We start from the raw sequence: 20,536 nt of genomic DNA on the forward strand, positions 1-20,536 counted from the left end.
AGCGGGCTGTTGTTCCTGTGCCTCGAACCTGACTGTCGGGTCGATAATGTAGGCGGATGTAGAGCCTGGTGGAATGGCAAGCATGTCAATTCGCCGACAGGATCCCTCTTGAGAGATACCGTGGACTTCTTCGTGTACAGTGAGACCTTTCTTCCTCAAGGCTTCGGCAATCATGGACCTGATTCTGTGATGTCTAGAGTTCCACAGTGTCTCGCTGAAAGGACAGGCACCCAAAACTTGGCCAAGAGTTTCAATCTCACTGACGCAACGACGACAGTGGTTTCCGTCTCGGGACCTTCTTGGTATAGTACGCAGCGGAAAAACATTAGCTGTCATTTTAAGAGCTAGTCTCCATTCACTGCTAGTGAGGTGATTAGGTTGTCAGATCCATTTATTGGCAGGAGTGAACTCTCTATAGAGGATGACGCCTTTCTCTTTCTGATTTAAAGAGCACCAAGATTGAAATGGTTGCTCCCTGAGCTCTTGTCTCAATTTTTTCACTTGAAGTGAATCAGAAGAGATGTTTTTGAAGTCCAAGTTTATTTAAATAAACCCCAATTTCATTAGACAAGTTGCGACAAGCGTTTACATGGATATTTTGGGATCGTTGTAAGCTCTGACATGCAATGATATGCTGCAAAAAAGTTTCCCAGCTAGATTTAAATAGTCCCAATCCCTTGTATTTTTTGTCAGCATAAAGCATGTTGTCTGGCGTATTGGTGGGAAGCTGGAGTATTTCCTTCAATGTGGTTTTAATGAGAACATTGGCATCAGAAAGAAATTTGGCTGGTATTTTATTCAGTGGTGTTGTCTGAAACTGATAAATCAAAGTAGGGCAGATGTAGCTGCATAACACGGAATATTTCTGATGGTGTTGTAATAGAGGTGGATGCAAGGATATCTAGTTTGTTCTTTAACTTTTCCATACACTTGACTGCTTCAAATACAGTAGAAGTGTGGTAACTTAAACCGAGATATTTTATATTTTCTTCTGGGACAATTGATGAAATTGTTTGGCCAGAAATTAAGTCAAGTGATTTGTAATTAAGAAGCCCTTTGGTTACAGAAATGCATTTGCATTTATCTATGTTTATGTGGAGACCAATTTCGTTAAATCTAGTTATGGCATACGATGAAAGAGTAATGGAACAGAGAAAAATTCTCTCCGGTGCCGGGATTTGAACCCGGGTGTTCAGCTCTACATGCTGACGCTTTATCCACTAAGCCACACCGGATTCCACCCCAGCATCGGAAGAATCGTCTCAGTTTTAAGTTCCAACTCTTGGGTTCCTTCTAGTGGCCGCCCTCTGCACTACGTCATAGATATCTATGAACCTAGGACCGAAGTCCACACATGTGCTGAGGTGCACTCGTAATGAATGACTAGTTGGCCGGGATCCAACGGAATAAGCGTCGTCTTAAATCACGAAGTGATTTACGCATATTCTGCATGGAAATATCATATGTACTTCAGTACATTATAATAATATATAGTTATGGCATGTTCAACCAGTACTTGTGCGGAGTCTTCATTTCTAGCAACAATCATGGTGTCATCTGCAAAACCTAGTGTCATCTGTTAAACCTACAAACAAATTCTAAATAGAATTGTTAAAAGAGAAACATCATTAGTTTTTATTTTCGTTATTATTATTATTATTATTCATTATACGAAGCATGTTGCAAAAACTGTATTTCGAAATTTTAACAAAATTACTTGTATTCACCATTCCTCATATCGAAAAATTTATTTTTCTCATAATCTCTGTCTCTGCAGAGCAGTATATCCTGAAATACGACCGATTTCATTCATTTTGTCTGGGAATGATGCATATTAAATAATTATTGTAAAAGATTAATGGGTTTTTATTTTAAATCGACAGCACATGAAGATGATTTACTCCAAATCAAAGAATACGATTTTATTCATAAATTTTTTGTGTTATGTGAAATAAATTGAAAAATGAAATGTTATGGTTAGAGACGAGAATTTCATGCACTATAAAATTCCAAAATATACATGCATTCATGCACTATCAAACTATGAAACCTGCACAATCAAGTGAAAAATACATTAAAGTATGCACTTTTATTTTTATTCCAATTTCTTATTTCACTTCACTTTTTTTTGCTTAGTTAACATCTAACAACATTTCTAAATTGATTTCTGTGAGGTTCCTGTGCTTGTCAATCAGTATGTTTTTGTAGACAGAGAATGACTGTCTACATTGCAAGAAGTTATGAATGCAAACTTGAATGAACGTATTTGTGACAGTGTCAGGTCAAATTCAAGTTTTCGCCACAAATAACCTTCACTAAATAAAAGAATCCGCAGTCCGGTTTCGCGTTTATGACCCTGTCCAGTTTATTTTAAAGAAGTTTTGTAATGTTTTACAAAGAACAACTGTCATAGAAAATATTCGGAAACAGAATAGGAGTGCTTAGCTCATTTGCATGGAATTCTCGTCTCTAGTTATGGTTATATGAAAGGGAAAATTTTTAATTATTACAGGCAGAATTATTTCTGTTTATGATTGCGATTTTAGTCTAGGTTTTAATCCTCTCAGACCAGATGGCTTCACAAATAGACCTCCTCTTTCTTAAAGGATTCATTCATTCATAGTTCTCTGCCCAAGGGCAGATCTTTCACTGCAAAGCCAGTATTCTCCAATCTTTCTTATTTTCTGCCTTACTCTCAACATATGATTCTACTGTATCTTAATGTTGTCTGTGATCTGATACCTTCTTCTGCCCTGAATTTTTCTCTCGTTCACCATTCTTTTCAGTGCATCCTTCAGTAGGCAGTTTCTTCTCAGCCAGTGACCCAGTCATTTTCTTTTTCTTATTCTTTTATTTCACACACTCCATTCTTCTCCATATCCACATTTCAGATGCTTCTATATAGTCGTTTGTCTTCACTTCGTCGTAATATCCTGCTTCTGCCCCATACAGTGCCACACTCCACATAAAGCACTTCACTAGTCTCTTCCTTAGTTCCTTTTCCAGAGGTGCACAGAAGATTTAAAGAATTAATGGTCATTAATTGTAAATTCTTCTTGTTATGCTTAGGTAAATTTCCACAGAAGCATTTAAGAGTAACAAAAGGTCTGTCTGAATGACAATATTGCTCACATAATCTACGTAAATTGTATAACTTGTAAACAAGTGAAATATGTTCCTTTTTGTTACTATGAAGTCCTTGTGTATGAAATCTTGAAAGGGAATGTGTATCTTCTTATTTTGCACATAGTAAATAATTTCATTTATGTGTGTCTTTTAAATGATAGCTGAAGGAAATGAATATAAACACTATTATCATTTGCAACATACAAAGGAATTGAAATGTTGCAAAACTGCATGATACAAAAAACTGAGAAAGTATGTGTCATATTCGTGACATTCATTTCTATACGTGTTATTTTATATGTGACAGGTCTTACGTAATCCTGAACACGAGAAGGAAGCAAAGGATGATAATAATAGAGGGGGTGGTAGCAAGGAAAACAGGGAAAAGATCCAACAACAAGGGACCAAGAAAAGAGAAGATGAAAGGCAGCGTAATAATAGAGATAGAGAACGTGAACGCAAAGAAAAGCAACTACAAGAAAATAGGTGAGTGCAGAGTGTTATTCAAATAGAGTTGTCCTCGATGATCAAGTGGTTACTATACATACCATTGGATTCAATGTGACTTGTAATGGATTGAGAGAATGATAAAAATCTTTAGTATGGCTTTCTTTGTAAGGGATGTAAGTCTTCAGGATTGAAAAGTGAAATGGGTATATCAGAAGCATTACTTTTAATTCTTTATAATATCATAAGTTCCCTTCCTTGATTCAAGTGCCATCCTTTTCAGCTGTAGAACCAATACACTAAGGGTCAGTTTACATAAGGAAAGTGATTTATTTTCTTGCAATTAATGTCTGGGTTTGTGTTCCTTGTCAGTGGTGGCATTGCTCCATGTTGACCGCAAAAACAGCAATACTCGATATTTATTAATATTTAGCATCGGTTGAATATTTGGTGATGGAGCATTGAAGCAGACAGAATACCATATGGGGCATTCCATCATTACGTATGTTACATTCGGGCAGTATTTAGATCCATGGAATTGCAAAAATGTTCTAATAACTGAAACTTCATATGGAACAGAAGATCAAACAAAAAATGCACTATTAGAATATTAGTTTGTTAAATAGGTAGAAGAGCATAGTGGTTGTTCAGAAGAACCACCGTTTTCTTTCCTTCTAAATTTTATAGCACAGATATCCCACCAAGGAACTACCTCTTGAGTATACATAGAGGTGCCATCTATGTTTTGAAATTGTGTGCAGAGTTAAAATGTTGAAAAAAAATTGATCGAAGCTTTGTTATGATCCATGAAGTGAAAAACATAAAAAATTAATTTGTGCTGCAAAGGGTTAAATAGTATTTTCATTGAAGTGAGTATTACATATGCTACAAAAAATGGACATAGCATTTGAGGTGGACCATGTTTAATTACAATCCCTGAGATTTATCTGATATAAGAATGCTATCATATTTTTTTATTAGTAGCTAAGATTATACCCTTGAACTTAATACCATAGGTTTAAGAGTGTAGGTTCATTTTTAAGTCTTCAATTTTTTCTTCTGTTAAGTATGTTTCAGGACTTTGTTACGTATATTACACAATACAAAATCATGCTTATAAAATAATGTTATACAATAAATTTAATTGTTTTTACTCAATAATTTAGGTGTTTTAAGCACAGATAAATCTATATTTTACTTATTTATAGTTTGAACAAACGTATTTGTGTTTGTCTTTCAAAAACATCAATTTTCTTTGTCCCAATACCCTTCAAGTTTGATTGGGGAAAAATTTCTATTATTTGATCAGATGTTGTGTCACAAATATCTTTCTCATTGGCAATAAATGTTTTTATTCCTGTCACATACTTTCACACACATTATTTTGACTTAGTCAACGTCAGTCTGGTTGATAGCTGCATAACGACATTTCAGAGTTCTTCTGGCATTTTATTTGGAAGTAAACAATTCTACTAATAAATTTGTACCTGTTTTATGTCCTGTACAGTTAGATTCCGAGCAGTAACATACTGTAGCTCCATGCTTTTGATATCAACATGATTAATACCATCATTGATGTACATTCATCTCTGTGATTTACTTTTTTGGAACAGATAACACCTTTCCTTTATTGAAGCACTGGTACTTGCAACAATGACGTTTACTTCACTTTCTCCACGAAAATAGTGTGTCCTGGGATTGGCTGTATTTTCATCCACCTGTCAGTGAGAACTTTCTTACTTGCATCAATTTCATCTTCTCTTAATCATCATCATCATCATCATTGGCACTACAGCCCATTATGAGTCCTGGCCTCCCTCAGTAGGCGTTGTCATCTGTCTCTGTCCTATGCAACAGTCCTCCAATTTCTGTATCCCAATCTTACAAGATCCTCCTCCACTCCATCAATCCATCGCAGATGTGGTCATCCTCGTCTCCTTTGACCTCCAGGGTTTGTGAGAATAACTCTTTTATAAGGTTCTGATGCATTCATTCTCATTACATGTCCCACCCACCTCAATCTATTTGTTTTAATTATATTTATTATATTGGGCTCTTTAAACATTCTATGTAATTCCCCATTATATCTTTTTCTCCATAATCCATTTTCAAAAACTGGACCATATATTCTTCGAAGAATCTTCTCTTAATAGTATTACTTTAATGGCTCCACTTACTTTCTGAACACATTTGTAGAAATCAGAGGCTGACTTAATTGTTACTCTCCTTGATCTTACTTCATTCCACGCAAGTCATTTAGCCAACCTCCTATCCTGTCGACAGATCTCTTACCGTGGGATATGGTGAAAAATATTCACTCTCCCTCGTCTGTGTCAAAATCCTTTTTCATGAAAGCATGTATTTATTTCTGAATTGTGCTACACAGCCAACAGAAAACACTGTTATGGTCTGCAGGGCAGGAAGTTCTTTCGTTAGTTCCTTTAATACTTTTTTTAAGCAAGCCCACATAGAAAATTTCTCATGAGATATGCAATCACTGTGAACTATGAAGGAGCAAGTGTAACAAACTGTCCTTCAACCAGGTACAGCAGGTAAACAAGCTAATCTGATCGTGGGTACAATGAGCGATTTGGATTTCATCCCAGAATATATTGCTGAAATTTTCCGCATTTTCACTTGACTTGCTCCGATGTTTTGCTTTCTAGTTTGAAAATCTTTGGATTGGACTTTATTTTACGAAGGAGTGAATTTCAAACACAGACAACGCGGCCTGAAGTTCATTCACTGTATCCTCAATTGTGCCTTCAGTGTCAAGATGTTAGGACAGGCTTTCAATATCTTTCCATTGCTTCCATATTAATACCTCGTCAAGATTTGTGTTATCAGCTCGAAGGACAGACTCAGTGTTCTTACAGTTATCAGCCATTCATTGCTCATTGTCTACATTAGAGAATATCATAGTCAATAATAGGAAAATCAGTTTTAAGTTTGTTATGCAGAAACTCAAAAATTATATTGAAGTTTGCATGATACCTACAAATACAAACATTATGTTTTCAGCACTCAAATATGTGCATCTCCAATGTAAATAAACTTCATGGCTTGTACTAAAACTGTATTAGGTATGTTACACTTAGTCAGATTTTTTATAAGGAAATAATTGTTCTGTTAATGAAAATAGTTTTGCACTTATTAGAACGCGCTAACCTTACTTCCACAAAAGAACAGAACATTTTCTATACTCGTAATCCTTGCGTTAAATAATACTTTTTGTAGTTTTCTGTTATGTATGTTACATTATGACTGTGAAATCTAAACGTGAATATGAGACTCTAATTATCAGATTGATTAAGATGAAATATATGTAATATGTAGAATAAAAGATGGCGCAAACAATGAACTGAGTAACATTTGTCAGAACTTGTTCCAAATGAACAATATTGCTAACTTAAAAACGCCTTCTTGAAAGATCAGTGAGCAGCAGAAGTTATTAATTACATTATATTTTTAAAACGTGAAACAATAAAATATGTATATTTGTGCAATGTTTGGTGTTAAAATGAATATTATTCACTGAAAGTTAAAAAATCTCCCTCATGTCCACTTTCTCATGGAATGCCCCATATTCTTTTTAATCAGTTAAGGCATCTGTATCAACTACTAGGTTATTTAGCATCAGTGGTATTGTGATAGTAAGATGGTATTTGGCGAGATGAGGACGAGGATTTGTGCCATGTGTTTACCTGACATTCACCTGACAGTTGGGAAAACTTCGGGAAAAACCTAATGAGGCAGTCAGCTGAGCTACAATAGTGACTTTGACAGAATGTTCTATAGTCGACAATAGATACCACCACCACCACCATCACCATCAACACCACCATGATGCAGCCATGGCAGTAGTAAATATGTCAGTTAATCTGTTACTGCAATTGTTTTAGGACTGTCAAATTCTGATTCAGATCTCAATTGGCCTGGTAACCTCATAATTGATATAGTCGTTAAATAACTGATAAAAAGAAAAACTACATGGGAGTACAACATTAGCAAAGGCCTTACTTTTTTCCATTAGTAATCAAGTATTGGTTAATATGTTGTACATGAACTACATATTTATGGAAGCAATGTTGCTAAGTCGATAGCTGCGAATATATTGAATAAATAGTCGCATACAGCCGATAAGGAGTGGTCCTCCAGCTTGGAGATGGACAGGATCCAGTTGAGGCGAATAGAGATAATTATTTCAATGAAAGACAGGAAGCAAGTCGTACACTTAGGAATAAAAACAGAGATTACGTGAAGGAAAACTGAATGAGGTAGAAACAAATAGTAAGAATAAAAACATTAGAGATTTATATAAGGGCATAAAGGAATTTAAGAATGGTTATCAGGCAAGGGTAAACGTGATCAAGGATGAGAATGGAGACTTGCTTGCTGACACTCATTCAATCCTGAACAGATGGAAAAATATTATGGCCAACTACTAAATGTACATTGGCCAAATAGAAATGATTGGACGAAATTCAAATACAAACTGCTGCGCCAATTATAACCGAACCCACATTTTCTGAAGTGGAAATTGCGATAGAAAATCTGAAAAAGTAGAAGTCTCCAGGTATTGATCAAATTCAGCAGAATTAATACAAGAGGGTGAAAGCACGTTATCTAGCAAAATTTACAAACTTGTACTTACTATTTGGGAAAAGGAAATTGTACCAGAACAATGGAGTCCATAATTGTACCTGTCTTTAAGAAGGGGGAAAAGACTAACTATAGTAACTTTCGAGGATTATCACGTTTGTTGACATCATACAAAATTTTGTCCAATATTTTTTTGAGAATATTAACTCTATATGGTCGACCTCGATAGCATAGTTGGTATAGTGCTGGCCTTCTATGCTCGAGGTTGCAAGTTCGATCCTGGCCCAGTTCGATGGCATTTAAGTGTGTTTAAATGTGACAGGCTCATGTCAGTAGATTTACTGGCATGTAAAAGAACTCCTGCGGGACAAAATTCCGGCACACTGGTGACTCTGATAGGGAAAAAGACATTTGGGGAGCCGAGACGTAGATGAGAGGATAACATAAAAATGGACTTGAGGGAGGTGGGATATGATGGTAGAGACTGAATTAATCTTGCTTAGGCTAGGGACCGATGGTGTGCTTATGTGAGGACGGCAATGAACCTGCAGGTTCGTTAAAAGCCATTTGTAAGTACTGTAAGCAATATTGGTAAATGACATATCTAAAAGTTTATCAGCTATTTCTTACCAAGATATTTACTGCTTCCCAGACTTCTTATAAGACTTATGGTCAAAGTAGAAGATACTTAAAAATTGAGAATGCAAACATAATAGTGAGTAGGGTGAAGGATATTGAAGACTGAACAATACGCAAGTCTTCAGAAATAAATAAAACAATTAAGTGAGCGAAAATATTCCTACTATTCAGATACACTGGTCTCCTACATGTGAGCACGATCTCCAGGAAATATGGGTCTCATTAGTGTATACAAGTACATTTGAAGATTACTGGTCGGCAGGGTAGTGATGGAGACCAAACAGGATTTCATCATCTACCTGCGTAAATCCATTGCTACCTTCAGACTAGATTGCTGCATTGAGCAGCATAGGATGTCGTTTATCTGGCCAGACCAGCTTCAGATGGACTGTGGGAGATTCGAACAGTTATATACGATAATATACAAGTAGTACCTTTTTATTGTATGTGAAATGAAACCCTTATCTATTAAAATGTAATACTGTGTGTTAAAGATTTTTTCTTTTTGAATTAGATGTTCCATTTGACTGCCACTATTAGCAGGGTTTGTAAAATACAGAGTGTTTAAAAAATACGGGGCATAATTTCAGGTATGTATTTTCCACATGTAGACAATCAAAATAGTTCATTACGACATGTGTCCGGAAATGCTTTATTTCCGAGTTATGGCCTTCACAACATTGAAATTCACCGGAACGTTTTTCTTTCCGCAGGTCGTTGCCGTCAAAGGAGACATTAAGAGGGCACTCTGACAGTTCATTCCGTGGCGAAGGTTACATTCAGTGTTTTGTAGGCGTTAGACTGTGCGACATGTATTCAAATCAAGAGCTGGCAGAGATACACTTCATGTACGGTAAGGCGGACGGCAATGCTGCGCTGGCTCGTCGTTTGTACCAGGAGAGGTACCCACAGCGACAATGTCCAGATCGGAAGACATTTGTACGTCTCCATTACCGTCTGTGCAAGTATGGAAGATTTAACTCTCCTGGTTTGGGAAGGGGACGACCAAGATCTACAACTCCAGAAGTATAGGAGGAGATTCTGGAGGCTGTGAATATGACTCCTTCCATCAGCACACGAAGGGTAGCGTTGCAAGTCAATGTTCCTCATACGACTGTCTGGAGACTGTTGAAAGAGTATCAATTGTATCCTTATTATTTGCAACGTGTACAGGCCCTGTCACCAGCAGATTACCCTGCACAAGTTAGGTTCTGTCAGTGGTTCTTGCAGCAGTGTGGTGTAAATCCGAACTTTCCTGCCTTAGTATTATTTACAGATGAAGCACAGTTCACACGAGATGGCATAACAAATTTTTACAATCAGCAGGTATGGGCATATGAAAACCCACGTGCAACTGTTCCATCTCATCACCAGGTGCAGTTCTCCCTCAACATGTGGGCCCGTATCATTGATGATCGATTAGTTGGACCCCCATGTACTTGTAAATAGACTTACGGGGCAGGCGTACACAAACCAACACCATACCTCATGTTTTAGAAGACACTCCACTGATCAATCGTCAACACATTCACTTCTTGCATGATGGCACTCCTGCACACTTCAGTCGTACGTCTCGCCGGTACTTGGATCGAAGGTTTCCTGATCGATGGATAGGTAGAGGTGGCCCAATTGCTTGGCCTCCATGCTCACCTGATCTGAACCCTCTCGATTTCTACTTGTGGGGCCATTTAAAATCATTGGTTTATTCGTCTCCGGTGCCTGATTTGGAATCCCTTCAGAATCGAATTGTGGCATGTTCTGAGGACATACGCAGTACTCCTGGAGTTTGGGATCGTGTTCGCAGGTCAATGAGACATCGATGTGAGTCTGTATTCAAGCAGGAGGTGGACATTTTGAACATCTTCTGTAATGACAACGACCTGCGGAAAGAAAAACGTTCCGGTGAATTTCAATGTTGTGAAGGCCATAACTCGGAAATGAAGCATTTCTGTACACATGTTGTAATGAACTATTTTGATTGTCTACATGTGAGAAATACATACCTGAAATTATGCCCCGTATTTTTTAAACACTCTGTATAGGTAATAGTAAAGGCAATAATCCCTGTTTGCAGTGTCGTATCTTCTGTCACTTGTTGTACTTCTGAAATGCTGTTTTGTTTTAAGGACACTCTGTATAATTTAAAACATATATATATATATATATAAATCTACAGGGGGAACTCAAGGTGCCCACCTAAAAGGTGCAGACATTAATTAAAGAAAAAGGAATTAAATTAAAATTATAATTTCATTATTTTATTGCATAAATGTGTACTCTGATGATTTATAATATTATAAATTTGTGTGTGTGTGTGTGTGTGTGTGTGTGTGTGTGTGTGTGTGTGTGTGTGTGTGTGTGTGTGTGTGCGTGCGTGTGTGTGCGCGCGCGCGCGTATTATTATTATAATTATTATTATTATTTATTATTATTATTATTATTATTATTATTATTATTATCCTATTTATTTTCCAGGCAGAGAGAAAACAAAGGACAGAGCAGTGTCAAGAGTTACCGAGATGATAGGCAGAAACAAATGGAGATTAGAGCACAGCGGAAACTGCCTGATGACCAGAGAAGGAAGACTAGTTTTGAACGTGGACATGTTAAATCAACTGAAACCCGTCAAAGAGATGATTCAGACAAAAGTCAAACCTCTTCAAAGACATCTGAGACGAGACGCACTCAAGAATTTGATCGTAGTTCCTCTAAGTCATCTGATACTCGTCGTAGCCAAGAATTTGAACGTAATCAAAGTTCCTCAAAGATAAGCAGTGATTCTCGTAAAAACCAAGACTTTGAACGTCAGTCACATTCCAATAGAGATATGGATCACAGGAAACATTATCAATCTAATGATCAACGAAAACCACAAAATGAGAGATTCCAAAGTCATGCCAAAGATAACGAAAAGCAGAATAAGGAGAATGAACATAGAAGAAGTTACAAGGACCTGGAGTCAAAGAGGGGTGAAAGAAATCAAGGATACAATAAAGATGTAGACCAAAAAAGAAATTCTTATAATATGAAAACACCCCGAAGTTACAGTGATGGTGAGAGAAAGAGCACAGGAGAGCACAGAATTAAAGAAGGAGACCAAAAGCAGAGCAAAGAACAATTAGAGGAGAATATAAAAGAGGATGAATCTAAGAAATGGGAGCAAATGGGTGCAAAACCCAAGAAAAAAACCTCAGAGTTGACAAACAAATCAGAATTGAAAGGAGAGAAGACAAAGGAACAAACATTAAAAGCTGAAAAACCTGTAAATAAATTATCAGGTAGCAGAAGTTCTTCAGAATCTACAGAACAGAAAGTAATAGATAGTACCGCAGTGGATGAGAGGGAAGAACGTTCTGAAAATATAGCAAAATATGAGTCTGAAGAACAACAAAATAATCTGGACTTGGAAGTCCAAAAGCTCATTTCTGAATCTGTTGAAGATTCAAGTAATGACAAGACAGATTCTTCAGAGACTAAGAAGCAAGATTCATTTGAACATGAAGAAAATTCAAAGACTGGAGATATGAAAGAAACTAAAGAACATTTTAGACCTACATCTGATCACAAGTATGGGGCAAAACCATCGAAACGAAGAGGTTCACTGGATTCAGGTGATCACGGAAGTGAAGTTCAGAGTAGTGAGGGTATGATTAGAAGTGCTACAGGCAGTGATTGGAGTATGGACACAAAGCTAAAGCGCAATCACTCTCTAGATTTGGATAGTAACTGCTGGGATGTGGATGGCGGACATGGGGATGGCATAGGGAAAAGTTCTCTAATGTTAGACAGAAGCATAGAAGAGACAAAGAAAGGAGACAAGGACGACAAGGAGAAATGTTTGGATATGTCTGGTAATGGAGGAGATGGCGAGCTAAAGAGAGATCCAAGAGCAGAGAGGAGGATTCGAAATAAGGTAATTTGTCTTCATGTTGATTTCACTTACATGGCTTTCCAAGTTGGAGACTAAGTAGTCGTGACCTGGCCATAGTCTGAACATTTCAACTTAGATTTTCGTGGTTCTTAGGGTATTAATCCAAGGTCAGTTAAAATTATATTCCATTTCTTGTCTTTATAGCAATATCTTCATTATGTTACTCCTAGATAAATCGAGATTTAGTTTTAATTAATTGTTTACAGTGTAAAATGAAAGACTTTGGTTATAATTCTGTAGAATTTTGGTACCCTTTTCTTGCCAAGAAATCTGCTATTTTTATTATCCCTTATATCACAACGAGAGGGGATCTACTGTAAGGTACCTAATCTTTTTATTCAATCCTTTTAAGTGGTATCTAAAGTCTTGGCTTAAATATAAATTATGATCTATTGGAAAAAAGTTTAATATTAGGCATTTAAAAAGTGTTCTATATTGTTATTTTGTTACAGTAATTAATTTCATTTCGAATGATAATTTGTCCATGTATTACCAGATAAACCAAACAATATTGGTATCACAAGAAAATGTTCCAAATGATAATATTAATTATAAAAAACAAAGAAGATAAACAGTCATAGGTTATATTTAGTACAACTCCCATTGTCTGCACAGCAGAAGTGAAATTGTTGTTCTATTTAGACTTGAATTTCAAACTCTCAGAATAGTTATGGGAGTATTCGAAAAAAATACGAATTATTCGATTCTTGTAAGTTCCCGAGATATATCTTGAATCGTGAACAAGTATTCGAATACTTTGCTTGCTCAGATGGTAGATGCTGCGAGAAGTGAAGAATGAGGACAGAAAGAAATAGTATAGAGAAGGAAGTACTCGATAACACTGATTGCTTGTCAATCATATATATTCAGCTAATCTCGCCTTTAAACATGAGGTAGTTGCGTGCAATAAAGACTTGCTCCAGATCGTTTCTCTCTGTCTCATCTATCTCCTCTTTCTTTCTCTCGTCCAATTACGGAATGCAGGAATACAACATCTTTATCGGAAGTTGCAGATAGCTACAACATGTGATTAGAATAATAAAAAAAATATAAACTCCTGTGCTTGCACAATATATTGCTGTCACTGTTATCGTTATCGCTGTCATGCTGGATGTTGGACAAGAGAACCAAGAAGTGAGAACTACTCAAGAACAACCAAGGTGAGTAATGAAATTGTTATTCGAATGATGAAAGTATTCGAGAACTTTTATTCGAATAAATGTTTCGATTCTTAATATTATTCGAGAATAGATTATTTGTTTCTGCCCATCACTACCTCAGAACTATCTTCATAATTGTTTAATTCTTAGATATTAACACATAAAGTAAATGACAGTTTTTGTATTCCAATCTGCTGCTAAAATGTCAGTTTCAGTAAAGATGTTAGTTAGACTACTGTTTCACCCAGATCAGCAGTTGATAGTGAACAAACTTGGTAATGAAGCAGATTTTTGCAGAATACTGCCATTCTACCATATCCTCATTCTCACCACATTGGTGTAATATAGATCCACCCCCATGTGGTGCATTGCAGGCAGTGTCATATTTACTTATGGCCACCTATCAGCCAGTGATACATACAACCATATTAGTACTCTGTCGTTAATAAATGAATTATACACTTAAGTATCACAGAGGATATTCTTTTTGCCAGCTAAGCAAGCTCTTAACAAGACAATAGTGGTTATGGGGTTGATGGCAGGAGAAACGAGATTTTCCCACCACTATTTTTTTTCTTCACAAATTTTACTCTACCCAGAACTCGAAACTGGATTCTCAGTGTGAAAACCAGTTAATAATCTTTTGATTGAGGACATTTCATTTAAGACTTAGTTTCCAAATCTCTTCTAACTTTAAAAATAAATATAATAAGCTTACAGAATCTTATGAGGGCAAAGGCCTCCTGCTTTTGTTGCAGGGTGAGCTCTGAGGGTACTCTCTAGGTGAGGTAGTCCTAGTGAGTAGTTGTGTGCTAACACAGAGGTTCTACATTCACATAGGAACATGGTCATTAACTGGTTCACAATATTTACACTGTTAAAAACACTGCACTGGTCTTAGAGACTTCTCAAGTTTTCTCCACTCATTTCCATTCCTGGCTACTTCTGTCCACTGTTTGACGAACATAGCAGGCCAACAGATTCTAGATCATCCCACATTCCTCTTCCCTGTCCTAGGATCCCACATTGTTGTTGCATAGATCCATCTGTCTTCAGGCAATCTTGTTAAATTGCCTCCCCACTTCTATTTCTGCTGATCAGAAAGTTGTAGTTCTCTAGTGCCATTCTTTTTCCTGATCTCTTCATTTTGTTTCCTGTCTTTTAAGGAAATTCCCTAAATTTTTTTCTCCATTTTTGTCAGACGAAGTTCATTTTTCTTTTCTTAGAGATGGGCGACCAAGTCTGGATATACAATAGACCAGAAATAACATGTTTCGAATACTTCCCTTTTTGTAGATTCTAATTTCACTGATCACTATAATTTCTGTAATTAAACCAACAGTGAAAAAGTGTCTGTGGTTCAAAATGTCATTAAAAGAAGCATAAAAAGGGCATGAATATTATGGACGATATTTGAATGTGGCATTCTTATAATTAGAGCCTGGATTTCCATGTACTATCAAATCTTAAAACATACATGCATGCATTCATGCACTATCATATGACAAAACATGCACAATGAAGCGAGAAAACTAAAAATATGCACCATCAAAATTAAGTTCTACATTATGTTACAATTTTATTTTATTTTTAAACAACATACTACAACTGACTTCTCAAAATTTTCTTCACTTAAGCTCATGTGTTTATTTGAAACACATTCTTCAACACAGAAAATTATTTTTAGCTACATCACAAGAAATCACAGGTGCATACTTACTGAATTGTAAGTCCTATGTGTCCGCATGACCATGTCCTCATTGGGAATCGAACGCACGACCATCCAAATTTGCATCATTATGCCAACTGTGACACTATCACACACCCCAAAATACACAAGTGCTTACGTCTTTATTACAACGATCAGACTAAACTACATCACCGTCCGTCTTCAGAAATTCGTTTCCCTCAATTCATTTTGACACAAGATCTCTTCTTGCAGTTCTAACAGGAGCTATAGCAACACTTCACAATTTGACACAAATATATGTACAAAATTGCAGTCTGCAGGCATGCTGCTTCTACCTACCTTCCTTCCTTTCAATATTTTGACTTCTGGCTTGTAATAAGCGAAAGTTGGGGATTAGAAACTCCAGAGTAACAAATGGAGGATTTAGAGGAAAACCCAAAGACTAGTTGTCAGGTAGGATGCCACGAAACCATATTACCAGTAGCTTCCTTTTATTTATTTTTTTCTCAATAGACAAATACAAAATGTTACATAACTCTTCTCCAAATTACTTGTCTTCATGCTTTCAGTTCCTCACTACTTCAACATCAACCTCTTCTTTCTATTCCTCATCACAAAACTTTCCTGTCCTCATCCTACTACGCTGTAGCATTGCCTCGCCTTTGGAATTCATTACCTAGTGACATCAGGGATTGCCGGACACTGTCACAGTTTAAAAGTAAACTAGAAAAGTATGATTTATGTCATGAAATCCATTTATGAGAAGTTGCTAGATTTATGCCGAAGTTTTTATCTTTAGTATTTTGGCAATAATTTCCTTTTGTTAGATTAACCCTTTCTCTTGTCTTTGTGTCAGGATACTAGAACAGCTTATTGTCCCTTGATAAATAATAATGACACTGAGTGTCACTGTTATTTTGTGTCTGTATTTGTTGTATATGTTTTTACTTTTTGTTTTTTCTCTTTTTTGCATCCTTGTTTAATATGTTACACTAATTTTTATTATTTGCAATTTCTACTTGTATGTTCAATTGTTCTTAATGTCATATTCATTCTGTAGCATGTTATTACATTAGATTAATTGCATCATGATGTATAATTTTTCTTGTAGTTGTATTGCATTTCTGGTGGTATGGAAGAGAAGGCCTGATGGCCTTAACTTCACCAGAGTAAATAAATAAATAAGAACAAAATAATAACGTGGAAATACGAAGTAACATTAATAAAAGGCACTATTATGCAAGTTAACATAATTCATGCATTAAAGCCAGAAAAAGACATAATATGCAATGTAAAAGTCTAAATATGTGCTATTAAATCTAACATCTTCACAATACACATTATGCATGAATTTACTCCTAAAAAAGGTCAAAACATGCAAACATGCACGGAAAAAGTACTGTTATTTCGAATTGTTAGGTCATAAAACACATACAGTGAAATCCCTTGTATCCAGCACTAAAATAACTGGCAATACAAAAACAACGGCACTTTTGGGTAGGCCAAAAAAAAAAAGTCATTCGTGCGAAAGAGAAGAGTTGGACGAAGATGTGAGTGGTTTTCGTGGATTGCACATGCCACATATTGTGTTTACTCTTTACATTGTTCACATGTGAAAACATAGACAGAAAACCCTGTTATGTTTCTGGGGTAGATCAGTTAGTGTTGGTAAGTTGCAGCTTGAGTCTTGCAAACAATGCACAGAGATGATATCTTTAAATTTAACACTTGAACTCACCCGTTTCAAGGGAGTGTTGGATAAGTCTAAAGAGGAAAGTGTGAAATTCTCTGTTCCTACAGCACGTAAAAGTTTCATTCATCATAGCTAATACCGCTAAGTGCAAGAGTAACATCCTCACACTGAAGCAAAAGCTTGAATTACTCGAGAAAATGGAGAGAGAAGTTAGTAGATCGGAATTAATGGTCGAATATAAAGTTGGAAGTTCAATTTTATACTATATAAAGGAACAAGGCAGTCAACTCTGGCGATTCATAAGTAACACTGAATCTACGAAAGTTGTGGAAAATTGGAAAACTGTATCAGTCCCACTGTGAAGAATTAGATCGTGTTCTATAGCAATGGTTCACAATTAAAATATCTAAGTGAATGTGCATTTTTGGGCCATAAAAGCCAAGGAATTGCACCAGAAAATGAAACTGCAAGGTGTGTGTGGATTTTCCATTGGGTGGCTTAACAGATTCAAAGAGAGACATGTAATCCGAAAACTAGATGTGTCCGGTGAACAAAGGAGTGTCGATGAAGTGTCCATGGATCAGTTTATTAATCAGTTCCAGAAAATTGTGTCTGAGAGTAATGTTAGTGCAGAACAAATACATAATGCTGACAAGACTGATTTAATATGGAGATGTCTTCCTACAACAACACTGGCGTGTGCGATGGAAGCCTCGCCTAAGGGTTTAAAATGAAACAAAGATTGTTCAGTGAATATTCGAACCGAAAATTAGTGTATTTTTGTGTTAAGTGGTGTGTTTCAATAAAGAAAACCCACACAGTTTTATGTTATTTAGTTATGATCAAATGACTGAAAAATAAGCATATGGCTGCAGTTTCAACAGATTGGCATCATAAAATACGAACAGGTAATTTGTTAATTATCCGGTAAAATCTCGTATCCAGAACTTACCTGGTCCCGTTGGTGCCGGTTAAGAGGGATTCTGCCGTATTTGCAAAGTTCGAGAAGTGTAACCAGCTTATATAAAAACATGCATTTGCATGAAAATCCAGACTCTACATAATACTGTCTCAACACCTATCATACCTCTGTCTCAGGTGCATGTAATATATAGGTTCATAATAGTTATTTGTTATGTAGTGCACAGAGTCTTATGATTTAGTATTACATTAGATTATGTTACACACAATCTTATATTTCAAACTGTCATGATGACTCAATATTGACACATTGGTCTTAAAAACCAGGAGGCCCAGGTTCAAATTCCAGTCGATTGACCCTGAATTTATAATGTGTGGAGCAAGCCAACAGTACAGGCAACACAGGGTTTCTGCCCAGGACTTCTGGTTCCTTTGTGACATCTGTACAATTTATCATCATCATTATCACTCATTATGAATGCAATGTAGACCCACCTATTGTGGTGCACTGTAAATAGTCTCTGACGAATTCAGTCATCTACATATCTCTGCACTAGCGACATATATCACTCATTATGAGTGCAATGTAGACCCACCTCTTGTGGTGCACTGTGAATAGTCTCTGACGAATTCAGTCATCTACATTTCTCTGCACTAGCGACATATATCACTCATTATGAGTGCAATGTAGACCCACCTCTTATGGTGCACTGTGAATAGTCTGACGAACTAAGTCATCTACATTTCTCTGCACTAGCGACATATATCACTCATTGTGAGTGCAATGTAGACCCACCTCTTGTGGTGCACTGTGAATAGTCTCTGACGAATTAAGTCATCTACATTTCTCTGCACTAGCGACATATATCACTCATTATGAATGCAATGTAGACCCACCTCTTGTGGTGCACTGTGAATAGTCTCTGACGAACTAAGTCATCTACATTTCTCTGCACTAGCGACATATATCACTCATTATGAGTGCAATGTAGACCCACCTCTTGTGGTGCACTGTGAATAGTCTCTGACGAACTAAGTCATCTACATTTCTCTGCACTAGCGACATATATCACTCATTATGAGTGCAATGTAGACCCACCTCTTGTGGTGCACTGTGAATAGTCTCTGACGAACTAAGTCATCTACATTTCTCTGCACTAGCGACATATATCACTCATTGTGAGCGCAATATAGATCCACCTCTTGTGGTGCACTGTGAATAGTCTCTGACGAACTAAGTCATCTACATTTCTCTGCACTAGCGACATATATCACTCATTATGAATGCAATGTAGACCCACCTCTTGTGGTGCACTGTGAATAGTCTCTGACGAACTAAGTCATCTACATTTCTCTGCACTAGCGACATATATCACTCATTATGAATGCAATGTAGACCCACCTCTTGTGGTGGACTGTGAATAGTCTCTGATGAATTAAGTCATCTACATTTCTCTGCACTAGCGACATATATCACTCATTATGAGTGCAATGTAGACCCACCTCTTGTGGTGCACTGTGAATAGTCTCTGACGAATTAAGTCATCTACACTTCTCAGCACTAGCGACATATATCACTCATGAGCGCAATGTAGACCCACCTCTTGTGGTGCACTGTGAATAGTCTCTGACGAACTAAGTCATCTACATTTCTCAGCACTAGCGACATATCACTCATTGTGAGTGCAATGTAGACCCACCTATTGTGGTGCACTGTGAATAGTCTCTGACGAACTAAGTCATCTACATTTCTCAGCACTAGCGACATACAGGGTAAGGAAAATAAAACTGGCCCAGAAAATCTGTAATATTTACATTTATATATATTTATAGTTATACGACTGTTTAAGACTGACCTTTGTTAATGAACATCACTGAAGATACTGGAAATGGCCACGGTTTCCTGCTTTCTCAAGATCATTTCCACGTCAGTCTTATACATATAAATTCATATATTTCATATATATTTTCGTCCACACCTGTGGAGTAATGGTTAGCGTGTCTAGCCGCGAAACCAAGTGGCCCAGGTTCGATTTCCGCTCGGGGCAAGTTACCTGGTTGAGGTTTTTTTGGGGTTTTCTCTCAACCCAATATGAGCAAATGCTGGGTAACTTTCGGTCCTGGACCCCGGACTCATTTCACCAGCATTATCACCTTCATCTTATTTAAACACTAAATAACCTAAGATGTTGATGAAGCGTCGTAAAATAACCTACTAAAATAAAAAATATATATATTTTCTGTGGGCTAGTTTTATTTTGCCCACCCCGTATATGAGCCATGCTCGTAGAGTTGAGGAGAATAATGGCAAGTTAAGGTTTGTGCCA

General features: G+C 36.7%; 1 protein-coding gene and 1 non-coding gene across 2 annotated transcripts in view; one reads left to right on the plus strand and one right to left on the minus strand.

The window, feature by feature from the left end:
* LOC138715276 (protein starmaker-like) overlaps positions 1-20,536 on the plus strand; it is a 67,362-nt gene that overhangs the window by 33,787 nt on the left and 13,039 nt on the right. The window contains exons 5-6 of the mRNA XM_069848027.1: positions 3,434-3,612; positions 11,290-12,727. Coding sequence (XP_069704128.1) covers positions 3,434-3,612; positions 11,290-12,727 — 1,617 coding nt within the window. The remainder of the gene's footprint in view (positions 1-3,433; positions 3,613-11,289; positions 12,728-20,536) is intronic.
* TRNAY-GUA (transfer RNA tyrosine (anticodon GUA)) lies at positions 1,164-1,235 on the minus strand. The gene has a single exon. It is a non-coding gene; the product is annotated as a tRNA-Tyr (tRNA).

The sequence above is a fragment of the Periplaneta americana genome, chromosome 15, assembly GCF_040183065.1.
Source record: "Periplaneta americana isolate PAMFEO1 chromosome 15, P.americana_PAMFEO1_priV1, whole genome shotgun sequence".
Taxonomy (NCBI): Eukaryota; Metazoa; Arthropoda; class Insecta; order Blattodea; family Blattidae; genus Periplaneta; species Periplaneta americana.